Here is a 12,763-nt window from a genome sequence, read left to right as displayed (position 1 = left end):
CAAACTGACAATTAGGTATACTTTTATTGACCGGGTATATTATTATGAACACATTACATGCTTCAGAAAATAAAAACCGAAAAGTTTTAACTTCAAAATAATATGCTTTAATAGAGCTTTGACACATTGTACAATCTCTCTTTTAAAAAAAAAAAGTCATATTTTGGCTTGATCTGGTGCTCCTGGAAGTGGCAGAATGACACAAAAGCAACAAGAAACAAAAAATGAAGATTACAAAGAAAAAAAGGCAGAGTTTTGTTGAGCTGTAGAGGAGATAAGGTGCACATCTCAGCATCATTAGTGGCATCATAACGAAAGGAGCATTGGTCGTTAGCTGATCAGCATCTGAAAACTCTTTACAGAAATGCCAAAACAGGGTAAACAGACTTGAAGCACAATCACTTCTTTTCGTTCAAAGAACATCCATTATAATATCGTCTTTTATATCACATTTTGATATTGATTCCTTACAAAACATCAGATTTTGTTGCTTTCCTTTTTTGTTTTTGCTTTGCATGTACATGAAAAGTACAAAAGTTTAGTAAATAGTGTCACATTGTGTTTTTAGACTCATTTAACAGCAGATTTCAGATTTTTAAAGACATTCTGCTTCACAAAAAAAGACTTTTACATAAATTGCAGCAGCACAGCTTACAAATGGTTTCAAACAGTTTTATATTCAACTTTCAACCAAAAATCCAATCACACATCCTAGTTTTTTTTTAGTTTCTTTGTAATACATCATGAAAAGTCATGAGTGTTTGGGTTTCAGGATTCATTTGATTTAAAAACAAACTAACAAGATGATGTACTTGCGGCATTATTTACTGTAATTAACTGTATTAAGCTCTACATAAGCAATAAAGTGGTTGAAACTTATGTAGCGATGAGGCTAGCTGAACCACATTAACCACATTGATTGTGTTTGTTGACATATGCAGGCTTTATTTCACCAACCAACTTGGCTCCAATTCTCAATAAACATATTAAAGTAACACAAATATGGCGTTTATATATTGCATACAAAAATAACCCTTTAATTTGAGTCCCAATAAGAGGAAATGGGGGAAGTTTAAACTGTAAACATACCGTAAACTCAATAACACGTCTATTTTTCCCATTTTCCAAATACATTTTTTTCCCTAATTTCTTTGACAATTGCTGAGAAATCTTCTGGCACGTTAGCTCTACAGAGATTAAATTCTGAAATAGGAATTTGCCTGCATTACAAGGAGGATAAAGCACAATCAATAACACTCAATGATTTTGGCAAATAGTCACAAATTATGCTGCATATCATATTCTGTCTCAGCTTTACTTCTCAACACTCAGTTCACAACAACCATCGTTCCTATACTGTTACGTCTGTGCGAGATGTTCACCTCCTCAGCATACTGTCTGCATCATAAATATTGTACATGGTGTGGGAAGTGTATGTGAAAATACATCAGGTATACATCTGAAGGCAGAGAAATTAAACGTGTGAATGACTGAAAGTGATTCTCTGTTTTTATGCATACATTTAAAAACATTTCTACTGAGACTAATCTTATCATATCATGAAAAAGGTGATGCATAGGAGAGTTGTAGGTTTAGTGAACCAGAACCAGAATAACACCATAAACTAATATCAATGATTTTATCAGGCCAAGTGTTGGGAAAATTTAACATTATTGGTTTGTTAAATAGAATATTGACAAGTGGCATTCAGCGCAGAGATACGAAATGTAAAGTAATCTTTAGGAATGTCCAGATCAGATCATCTGATCGAAAATCGGGGCCGATCACGTAGTTACAGACTTGATCGGAATCAGACATTACATCCCCACCAGGATCGGTTTTACATGTGTGTATATATATAACATTTGTCATCTATTTACTGCTGTTGTGTGGTGGTATAGAGTCAGACTGTCTCAACCCCACGCAAAAGCAGAGCAGGGTATGACATCACAACAGTGGCAATATTAAATGCCGTAAAGTAGAGCAGAACACGGCAGGAGCTTTAAGCTGGGAGCGCGATCTATCAGAGTAGAAATATTGGATTGGGATTCGGTATCGACAGATACTCAAAATTAGAGATAGACCGTTATGGACTTTTTGGGGCCGATACCGATACCAATTATTAGTAGGCAAGGAGGCCGATAACAGATATTTGAAGCCGATATTCATTTGCAGGCAAAGTGAAAATATTGGCGTCAAAAACTTTGACCAATACAAACTCCAACACTTAACTTCATTCAAATGCCTTGTATGTTTATTAAACAGCTCCCACGCTTAGCATCATGTTTTATAAAGTTAAATGAAAACTTAAAAAAATAATTTGCTTAAGTTTTCTGCAGTTAACAAAGTTTTTCAAAATTTCTACGTAACTGTAATAAAATTGGACAGAATTGTGTTTATGCTACCTTTTACAAGCATGTAATGTTTTACAAGACTGAATTTAAATGACCATCTAGGGCTCCTATAGCGTAGACAGGGAGAAACTTTGTGCAGAGAAGCATTAGAGCCAAAACAACACAGTTTTGAATGCGTTTCATCTTGGCTGTCGGATTTTAAAAAAAGGCAGATGCTGATATGCTTCAAAATGCCAAATATCGGCCCGATAATCAGCCCTGTCCATAATCGGTCTATCGCTACTCAAAATCAAATGTCTCAGACTCAGGGGCAAAAAAACCTGATTGGGACATCCCTAGAAATCTCATTTGATGCTTTTAAGGAACTCATCAGAAGTCATATCTTAAAATAAAACAGGCTACTGGGAATTTTTCTTCAATGAAATGAAACGTGTGATTGGTCGACTGTTGCAGCTTGCAGTGCAAACAATACTTTGACAGTAAACAGTAACACACAGTAGCTACAGATGCACCGATTGGGGAAGTCAGGGTTGATACCAGCACTTCAGTCAGAGAAAGTTTCCATCAGCTGATTCTGAAGTTTTGATCTACTGTCATCGAATTTGAAGCTTGACTGTTGATAAAAAATCTCATGTGTGTCAGAGTTCGTCCAACGGGTGACTTGTCAAGCTCAGTGAAAACTTCCTCGAAGAGTCAGCAGAGTTCGTTAGCATGCTGGTATTGAACTGACACAACAGATTAGCTAGCAACTGACGCTTGTTCTTAGCATACTGCCAAATCAGCTGGGAGTCATCTAAAGTGCTGATATCAGCCGATACTGATGTTACATCTTCAAAAAGTTTTTATGAGGACAGAAAGTGGGGTTTTAGGCTGCTGAGTGCTTCATTTGCTCAGGAACAAAAAGATTATTAAAAGGCGCTAAACTGGCATTATTACCACTAAATCATTTTTAGCAATGCTCATCTCATTGGTCAGTAGGCATGTGCAACAATAAAAGCTCTGTGTGTAATGACATGAACTCAAAAGTGTGTAAGAAGCTGAGAAGAAACAATAAAGCTTCAGCAAACCAGGGCGTCGTATTCACACAGGAAATTACATAACACAGGTTCTACATGTTATACTGTGAAATGAAATCTCACCAGAGCGCCAGGGCAGATCTGATCATGAAAACATCTCCACATCAAAGTGTCATAAATAACCTGCTGGATGCCAAAAATAAAATCATCTCAACCTTTTCTCCTCTTCCAAAAACAGCCGCGGGGATCTTTGTCTTCCTCCGCACACGGCGGTGGTGGTGTTGGATCTGCTGCTGAACGTGTTTAAAGAGGAATACATAACAAGTGTGCATCAGGTAACAAAAAGGGAAAAATATAAAGAATGTTTTAGCATGTACGGTGTATATATCAAGTCAATTCGATAGTATTTTCCACTTTTAGTACAAAAAAGAGGACAGGGTTTGTAGTGTGGGGTGTAGTAAGTCGGTGGATTTACATCTGAGGAGGAGGAGGACAGTCTTTCTCCAGCAGACGGAGTCTTTGCTTGTTTTCACTCCCAGCTTCACAGTCTGGCTCCACAAAAACTCACTGAGTCATGATTCTGGGAGAGACGCCGAGTGTTTCGTCTCCTGTCTGTAATCGATTTTTTCCCGTCTGTGTATGAATGAAAAGGAGTGGGTGGGTGATACACAGATACCACTGGAGGGGGAAGACCAGACTCTGTCGTGTGTGTAGAGCAGACTTCAATGCTGGGCTGGAGGCATGTAAGCGACAGATGGACTGATATCGGTGCCGAATACGGCTGCTTTTGGTTTTGATTTGGCAATTTCATTCCTAAAAGCCTTTCCTTTTTCGTTTAGGGTCTAAAATGCTTTAAGTCTTAAAAGCTGCTTTTACACTAGTAGTTTGGTTCATTTTGTGCAGAGTGGACTCAATTTTACAATAATTTAGCCTTGATTACAAGATTAATCAAGGTCTAATATCATAATAACCTGTGATAAGCTTAAACAAAACCACTGATTTCTTTAAAAAGTAGTGAAAGGGTGAATAAAAATCCTTTGAAGTCATCGAAGATGTTGTCGTATGTTTCGTCAACTCTCAGACAGCTCAGCCTCCTTATGACAGATCTATAAAACTTTAAGATGGAGCAGCCATAAATTTAAAACTTAGAAACTGTTATCTATGAGAAAATGAGATTTATTTACTGACTTTTTGGCGGCTGTAGTGGAGGAAACCAGTAGAGGCACTGTGCTTTTCTAGTTAATAAAGCCAAACCGGTATCAGTCTGGCTTTAGTGTAAACTCTTCCAACATGTCTTTGCATTTTCAGAAGTGTCTGACTGCTTTATAGGTCCATACACTGTGTGCTTCTTTAAATCTTTTCCTTTTGAGCTTAAAAAACAGAGGAAAGGAGAAGGGGGTGTGCTGGAGGTGGAGGTGCATTTCTCAGCTCTCGTCGTCGGCGTGGTGCTGTTCCAACAGTCGGACGTGAGTGAAGGGGAAGTGGCCTCTTTTGCCCTTACACTCGCCCTCCCACTGGCCGTTCACGTTGATCTTGGTCACTTTCACTTTGTCTCCAACCTGCCAGACAACAAAGCACAGAAAGATGTAACTACAGACCAGGATCTTCACTCTGCTTTGTGTTAATGATCAGTTAATGCTAGTTGAACCATCAATACGAGCTTGATGGCTGGCGTACACTCCATTCAGCTCATGTATTGACTGACCCATCTTCTTCTTTGCAACCCCAGGATAGGAAACCAACAAACTGACATCCCAGTTGGAAAAAATGGAAAGTACATGTCTGTTTGGGGGAGGGGGAACTTTTCCCCTCCTCCAATACCATGTTCAAAAGCTTTGACAGGAGCAGAAACATGTCACTTGATGTAAATGTTTAAGTGTTGGATCACAATGAGGATTCTTCAACTTAATTTGGTAGGTTACACTTAAAGAGGGGGTCTTGTGCCTCTTTAAGGCTTTAAACTGACTGCAATGCTGCTGTCTCTTTAAGGCTCCCTGCTCCAAAAACCCCTCCCCTTTGACAGGCCAGCCCTCTGGAGGTAATAAAGTATGGACGCTGTCACCTGAACATCAACTGCCTGTTCCTGATACCATAAAATGAAGCCAGTCCGTGGACGCAGCAACATTTGATATGACGCTGGCTTTGAACTTCTTTTAGCAGCTACAGGGCGCCGGTCAGTCACGTGTGTGGAGCTGTGTCTCTGATTGGATAATCAAATGATCCTAGTAACTTCTACACCGCTGAGTTAGAAAAAAAATTCACCCAACGTACAGTGTGCTGACAGCAAAATCAGCGTTTCAGACCCAAGCTGTTATTTGGAACCAAGCTGTGAACACGTTTTTAATAGGGATGGGCCAGTATTGGTGGCCTGATACCAGGTTTCCATATCGGGCAAATACCAGCCTTAATTTGAGGTAACAGTACTCATGAAGGCTGCAGATACCAACAGCCGTTACTCAAGTCCTCCCCCACAGAGTTGACAGTTAAACTATTTTATATTGCACTTCAGTTTATTCAAAAAAAAAAACGAAAAATATGACAGTTGTTAGATTTTTTGTGCTTTTGATAATTTTTTTTTCGAAAATGGTTAACTCAGAGAGTTGTTCGCATTTTATTTGGACTTTAATGGCAGAGTGACTGTGCTGCCTTTGTTCAAAATGATGTGACACAAATAATTGAAAACTTTATGTCTCAAAAGTACTTGAGGTAGTATCAGTGGCAGTGGCGATTGCTCTTAGACTGCAAGGGAAGCTCAGCTTCCCCTAAAATGTCCCCAAAAAGTGGTGATATGTTCTGCTGTGTGTACATCTCGTTGACAAAATCTGGGCTAGAATTCCTTCATCTTTAGTTCAGAATCAGCTCCTATCACAGGTAACTGGCTCCACCTCCTTCTCATTTATCCCTGCAGCGTCTCAGCGCTTTAACACAGTCGGACGCTGAGCGTCTTCTAACTTCAGCGGGGAAGCATAGAGTGGGTTGTTCCACTGTGGAAACTGGACGGTCATTGGATAAACGCTGGGCTTTGTCCCACTCATCGGATGCTCAGCGTCTCTGGGGGTCTATGAGGCAGTGGGCTGGCCTGGACGCTGGGCTTCTGCATGATGATTGGATGATCTGTCTGAGGCTGAATCCCTTTTTGATTGACAGTGAAATGAGCCAGTCAGTGATCTTGAAGTATAACCCTCCACCGGAGCATCTTCTCAGTTGTTCTGGACTGATCTGGAGGCTTTATCGATCCCCAGTGAGTTTACTTTTCTTAAAAATGACGAGCGTTGTGTTAAAAGATTCTCTCTCTTTTCACCATTAAGCAGCTACAGCTACAGCTGTGGAGTTTCCCCACCTGTCACTCACACTTACAGCCTGTCGTAGTCTCATGTAGCAGCTCCAGCTGCTAACAAGCTGACATGGAGGGTAGAATTTATGTTTAAATAAATAAACAAATTTATGATGTAGGCCATTGGGTAATAGTATTGGTATTGGTCTGAAAAAAGGGGTACCGCGCATCCCTTGTTTTTAATGCTGTAAAAGTCTGGGGTTTTTTTGGCTGGGGGTGTACCCCACTTCTGGTCTTTCTGCAGCCAGCCTCAAGTAGATCCTTGATAAACAGGAACTTTTAGCACTTCAGCACAGGCTTCATTTTTTTAAACCAGATGTTGCCCTTTTAGGCAGACCTTAGTGTTTGAGGCCCACTTCTCCTAAATGAGTTAGGACATCCTTGTATGATGACCCAATTATTTCAACAAGTTTCGTTATGGTCTTGTGGAGATCTGGAGCTACGTTCAGTATGAACTGCAGAGACGCTTGGAGTTCAAAGTCTTAAAACTGATAAATGGAGTCGGCTCAGCTTTGTTGCTGTCTTTGCAGCTATAGTAGTTTGCTATTGTGAAGCACAATGATGGCATAACTCTGTGGACTTGCTGTGTGATAGCTGTTAATGTTATCACCACACTGACTTGCTTCTATGAATACTCAGACAAAGTAGCTCTGGATTTGAGTATAACAAAAGCTGCAAATAATGGGTCAAAACACCAGAAGTACTGCTTAATAAAGACGAAGAAGACATGCATAAATTTGCAGTTGTATATAATTTGAATCTGTAATATACAATTAAAATTTGACCAACTCAGCTCACTTTAAATGAGCAAATAATAAACAGTCCTTATCTACAGTGACAGCATTGTGTACAACCCTCTAAATCATGACTTCACTCTGCAGGCTGAACAAATATACTGTGACCTTACAGTATATGAAAGCAGCAGCGGAGGAGGTTTGTAAAGAGCATTATGTCATTTCGTCTGCTCTGTGTCACAAGCATGACTGTACACTGTTCTCCACTACTTTGGTTATTTCAAACAAAAAGCTGACGGACAGTTTTTTGGTGGTTGAAAACTCAAATAACAGGAGCCTGATTCTGGACCAGCACCGGACCTGGCTTGATGGAAAAATGATACAAGGTATCAACGATCTCGTTGGATGCAAATGTTCTTCATGAAGGTGTAACTTGGAAAAATAAGCTCACCAACAATTAACTTGTTGTTTGCAGATGAGCAACAGCTCAACAGTAAATGTGACAAAGAGAAATTTCCAGACCAGAAGGATGTTGTCATTGTTCTTAGAGCAGTTTACGCCCCGTCACTCCTACATTAAAGAAACAAGGATTGGTTTTACTTCCCTCTTCACAACACTTGACCCCAACCTGCCCCCTGTGACTGTGCCGTGGATGTCATATCAGTGCATGAATGTGGTCTGGGTTGATGAATGTGAAATGCAACGTAGAAGCTCTTTGAGGGGTCAGAAGTCTGGAGGAAGCGGGACATAAACACAGTCCATTTCACCTTTAAGGGAAACCTTGTGTTAGGCCTTCCCAAGTATGGAAATTTCCAGACAAAAGGGTGTTGAAAGTTTCCAGAAGAGTGTTTCACACGAGGTACAAAGCTGCAGAATCTGAGGTAGAGGTACAGACTTCAGCTCACCTAGCTTTGCAGGATTTCATCTTCTGGAGTTTTCTTATGGGTGATTCCTAAGAGGGAGTCCCTACAAGAGCTTGATCCAAAAACGCCTCAGATCACTGCCGAGCAGCCTCACAGTCCTCTTAACAAATCAGCTGATGTCAAATTTTCTGCACAACCTTCAACAATGTTTGCACTTTCTGTACTAATCCAAGCAGACACTGTTTGTTCCCCCGATTCAATCAAACAACAAACAGCGAGCCTTGTTCCTCTGAGCTCCAGTAGTAATGAATATATTAATTCAATAGAGCTCAATGTGTAGATAAAGAGAGGCCACTGTAAAGGATCTGTGTCTGTGTCTATAGAGCCATCCCCGCTGTGAGTGTCTTCATGTGTCAGCTTGTATTTCTAAAGATACTTTGTGTGTATGCGAGCATGCATGAGTAAGCCATTAATAGTCGGGACAATCTACACTGTCATCGCTGAGGCAGGGTACAGAAAAAGAAACAAAGACTGAAGCTCAAAGAGTTCAACAGTGAATGGAGGAAAAAAATGGTGAATATGTTGCTACCTCAAGAGCGAGCGCCGTCTTGTCGTAAGCGTTGGGCACCCTCTTCTGAATGGCTCGGGCGTAGACGGGCCCGTTCTGTAAGTTAGGCAGCTGAGCGTTGACCACAGGCTGAGCGTACTGGCCTGGATCTGCCAGAGGGTTACCCTGCGGGGCCCCTGTTCCATCTGTGCTGCCCGCTACAAGCCCCCCTTGTCCAGTCCCAGCGACAGGGGGACTGAGGCCAGTAGCAGAGGGTGAGGCAGGCCGGTACTTCTCCACGTAAGGGACGGGGATCATCCCTGCTCGACCCTCCTGGTTTGCAGCGTTCCACCACTGCTCCTCGGGCTTCTCCAGCACCCTCAGGATGTCCCCCCTGCGGAACGGGAGATCCTCCTCATCATTACCCGCGAAGTCAAAGAGCGCCCGTACAAACTCAGCCTCTTCAGGCTGCGGTGGGATGCCGGCAGAGGAGCTGATGAACCCTGAGTGCCTGGATTTGTTTATGGGCTCTATTAGTGTGGTGGTATCCAGGTAGTGGATCTTATAAAACTCCAGCAGGGCTGGCAGGGCCTCAAACTCCTGGTCCCCAATCCTAAATCGGGGAGGAGCCAAACCTAAGGGAGGAAGCAGAGGGTTTTCTTAGTTTGCTTTAGTTAAAAACACATCTTGGCAATAGTAGCGTCATCAAAACTTAAGTATTACACTTTTAAAATGTAGCTTCATTTTTCTTTTATCCTCATCTACAAAACTGATACTTACTTTTCTAGTAGTTTTCAAAAATACTGTTCAGCCATGATTGCAGAGTTATAATTGAGTACTTTCACAGAAAAGGAAAAGATGCCCAAATTGTCTTTTTTTTAATGTGCAAAGCAGAATCCTAAGTGATTCAATGAAACTCAAGAGAGGACAAAGAGCTACAGGCCCATCAGCAGACCTGTAAGCAGCAGGCCTATGTATGTGCAACAGACCAGGATCACAGACATTCCTGGAACGCCAATCCGACCAGTCATCCCCCAGTAGTGACAGACCAGCCTGCCCATTTCCATTCAAATCCTGCAGCAGCGGTAGCAGCAGCCAAGCCCACCCCAACACCTCCATCCTACTTCCTCAACAACCTCTCTCTAAACAGATACATACAAATCCTAATATCTGCAACCAAGTGACTTAAGGATGGTTTTATGATGGTGGATCTATAGGTAATGCACAGACTGTATTCAAAAAGCAGCTTGTAGCTCACTCACAAATACATAGTGAAACCATCACTGCACTATTAACATTGCACTACTGAACATATTAATTTCTAATTATATAAGCACATTTAAAATTGAACAATCATCTTTCTAATGTGCACTCTGTAAATCAGAATTTATCACAAAATCCTGAAAAACGTCTAAATTCATTCAGAATGGTCACCAGAACTGCATTTTGAGTAATAAATTGATCTTTATAATTAATATTTTTAATAACTGCATAATAATTACTACATTTACTTTACAGTTACACACGGATTGGAAAGTTTTAACTTATGTTAAATATTTTAAAAAATACTTTGTAAATATGGTCTTCACGTGTGAATTTTATAAGTTAACTGACAATTTTGATATGGTACTTATATTTTTGACTCTATAAAATAATTCGTTTCCTTTATCCCCCTAACCTCTAGAAATATTAATAATATATATGTTTTGGTTTAATTAATTCCCTTATATATACGTTGGTATTTGTCAAATTTATGACACCCCATTATAAGATCTCTTACCTTCGGTAACCAAGCTAGGTGGCTAAGCTAGCGCTAAATGGGCGGTAGCAATCAGTGTAAACCACATGAAAATGTACATTTATTGTCCCAAAGAGACAGTATTCCCATTTGATTTCTACGCCGAATTAAAGACAACAATTTTTATACGCGTAATAATTGAACACTCTTTGGTAAATATATGTTTAATTGGCATTAAAGCAGAATTAGTATACATTTCCCACTTACTCAAGTGGGGTTTGGACTCTGCTGACCAGAGTGTAACGGAACGGTGCTAACTCCAAGTGATCCATAATCAAAATGAGAATCCAAAAGTTACCATTATGAGACATTATATCAGGGTTTAATGAGGCTCAGGGCTGAGAGATAAATGATGGATCCTTACCTGAACCAGACTGCCGGTTGTTGCTGATATTGTTGATGATATAGTGGGACACTCTGGAGTTCTCTGAAACAGAAAGCACGTAGTCTCCAGGACTGGTTATTGAGTCCCGGACCAGAAAAACGCCATGCCTCTGTCCCTGTAGAAGAGAAACCGCTTCTTGGCGACTCAGCCTCCCCCAGTACCAGCTCCCACGGTCTTCGGCATCAAAATTACCTGCCATGGTTGTGAAATCCTGCCTGAGGCTTGAGGCCTTTCCCCGTAGCCTCTCCCTATCCGCAACTCATACAAAAACTTTGGTACACTAACGCTGCCCCGAAAAAAATGTTTATTACTTCAAATTTAGAAACTTCTGCGAGTTACTGTAAAGGCGTGGAGGTTAACTTGGCTTCTGCAGCGCCACAGGATTTAACGTTTGACCATGTGAGTGATAAAACAACAAAATAAAACAAAAAAGCCAAACTAATGTGCAACAAGAAACTCCGGGACTGAAATGGCGGATCTGGGGAAAAGTTGACCTCATCTACCGGAAGGGATGCCTGGTCAATGGGAAGCGCTGCGTTCACGGACCGTGAGTTCACACGTCCGCACGACTATTCCAGACAGCTTTACACATGATGGCAAGTTTTGTTATTTTTAAATTAAGTTATCTTTCCCCCCAGTTTTTAGTTTTTAAACATAATTAATATTTTAAAATATTGGTTTATTTGCATTTTTCTTGTTGAATTTTCGAATAGTTTTATTTTTGGAATGGATACTTGGTGCATGCAAGACCCCCAAAAGGAAAAAAATAAATAAAAAAAAAATTAAATAAATAAGTATTTCTTTATTTATTAGTTTTAAGGGGGAAAAGCAAAACTACTACTACAAAAAATGTATTAAAATTAAAATTAAAAAAAAAAAAAAAAAAAAAAAAAACATTCAATCAATCAATGGGATAACCGGGAGCTTCTCACTGTATGTACACTGAAGCCTTAAATACAGTGGGTCATTTGAAAGATGTTTTAGATTTAAATAGCTCTCCATGAAAGTTTTTTGATGTGAAACTTTATTATTCGTTAAAAAAATGATTTTAAAATTGTAATTGTTGTCATTGACAAATTTGTTTGACTTAAATCAATCAGAAAATAAACTAAGATTGAAAAACTTATTTTCAAGTGTGTCTAGGCAAACTAAATAATTTACAATTTAAACACAAACACACAAGGTTGATTTGCAGCATGGTCTGAACTGTGTTATATAAATAAATAGATAAATAAATAAATAGATACATAAATAAATAAAATAAAATAAAATAAAATAATGATAATAGAACAATAAATAAACTACTACAATTTTGAATAAGATTTTTTTTTTTTTTACAAAAAGCAAGAAAAAAAATTGCTCTACAAAAAGAAAAGCAATATGTTGTTCTTTCTTTATGAGAACAATGTGAAATTTCCAACATCAAGCCTTGCACTCAGAAAACACCGATCCACTTAGCTCATACTTTTTAACATTAGACCCACTGTTGTTTGAAAAGGCTGTACTTTTTATTTTAGCAGTGTCCACTTTTTTTTTTCATGTAACATCTCAGTGAAAGGTTAGACTTTTCTCCTAAGAGACTTTTGTCTTCACTCTTTGGCTAACTTTTTCCACGACAGAATTATTGTAAGGTTAGGAAGCAGCAAATCAATACTAATGAACATAAAGAAAATTTTGAAAAAAAATGTATTACAAAGTTTAAAAAACATTTTTTTTGTGCTACACTTACTCT

At 39.5% G+C, this 12,763-nt stretch overlaps 1 protein-coding gene across 1 annotated transcript; it reads right to left on the bottom strand.

Moving 5' to 3' along the window:
- Positions 1 to 148: 148 nt before the first annotated feature.
- Positions 149 to 11,572, bottom strand: LOC141791947 (adapter molecule crk-like). Its single transcript, XM_074672666.1, has 3 exons — positions 11,011 to 11,572; positions 8,891 to 9,483; positions 149 to 4,929 (listed from the first exon to the last, which is right to left on the bottom strand). The coding sequence occupies exons 1-3, from the start codon at positions 11,228 to 11,230 to the stop codon at positions 4,795 to 4,797; spliced, it is 948 nt and encodes a 315-aa protein (XP_074528767.1). The 5' UTR covers positions 11,231 to 11,572; the 3' UTR covers positions 149 to 4,794.
- Between the last annotated feature and the right edge of the window lie 1,191 nt (positions 11,573 to 12,763).

Source organism: Halichoeres trimaculatus, unplaced genomic scaffold (genome assembly GCF_033239565.1).
Source record: "Halichoeres trimaculatus isolate MK-OKI-2021-1 unplaced genomic scaffold, fHalTri1.1 fHalTri1_scaffold_6, whole genome shotgun sequence".
In the NCBI taxonomy this organism is placed as follows: Eukaryota; Metazoa; Chordata; class Actinopteri; order Labriformes; family Labridae; genus Halichoeres; species Halichoeres trimaculatus.
Note: the sequence above shows the minus strand (reverse complement) of the source record. Positions and strands in the feature narration are given on the sequence as shown.

Bases quoted from the DNA above. Each gene is read 5' to 3' on its own strand.
- LOC141791947 (XM_074672666.1), bottom strand. From the start codon at position 11,230: ATGGCAGGTAATTTTGATGCCGAAGACCGTGGGAGCTGGTACTGGGGG. The intron at 9,484-11,010 runs GTAAGGATCCAT...TTCCTCCCTTAG, and splicing joins CAACCGGCAGTCTGGTTCAG to GTTTGGCTCCTCCCCGATTT. The intron at 4,930-8,890 runs GTAGCAACATAT...GTTGTCTGGCAG, and splicing joins AGACGGCGCTCGCTCTTGAG to GTTGGAGACAAAGTGAAAGT.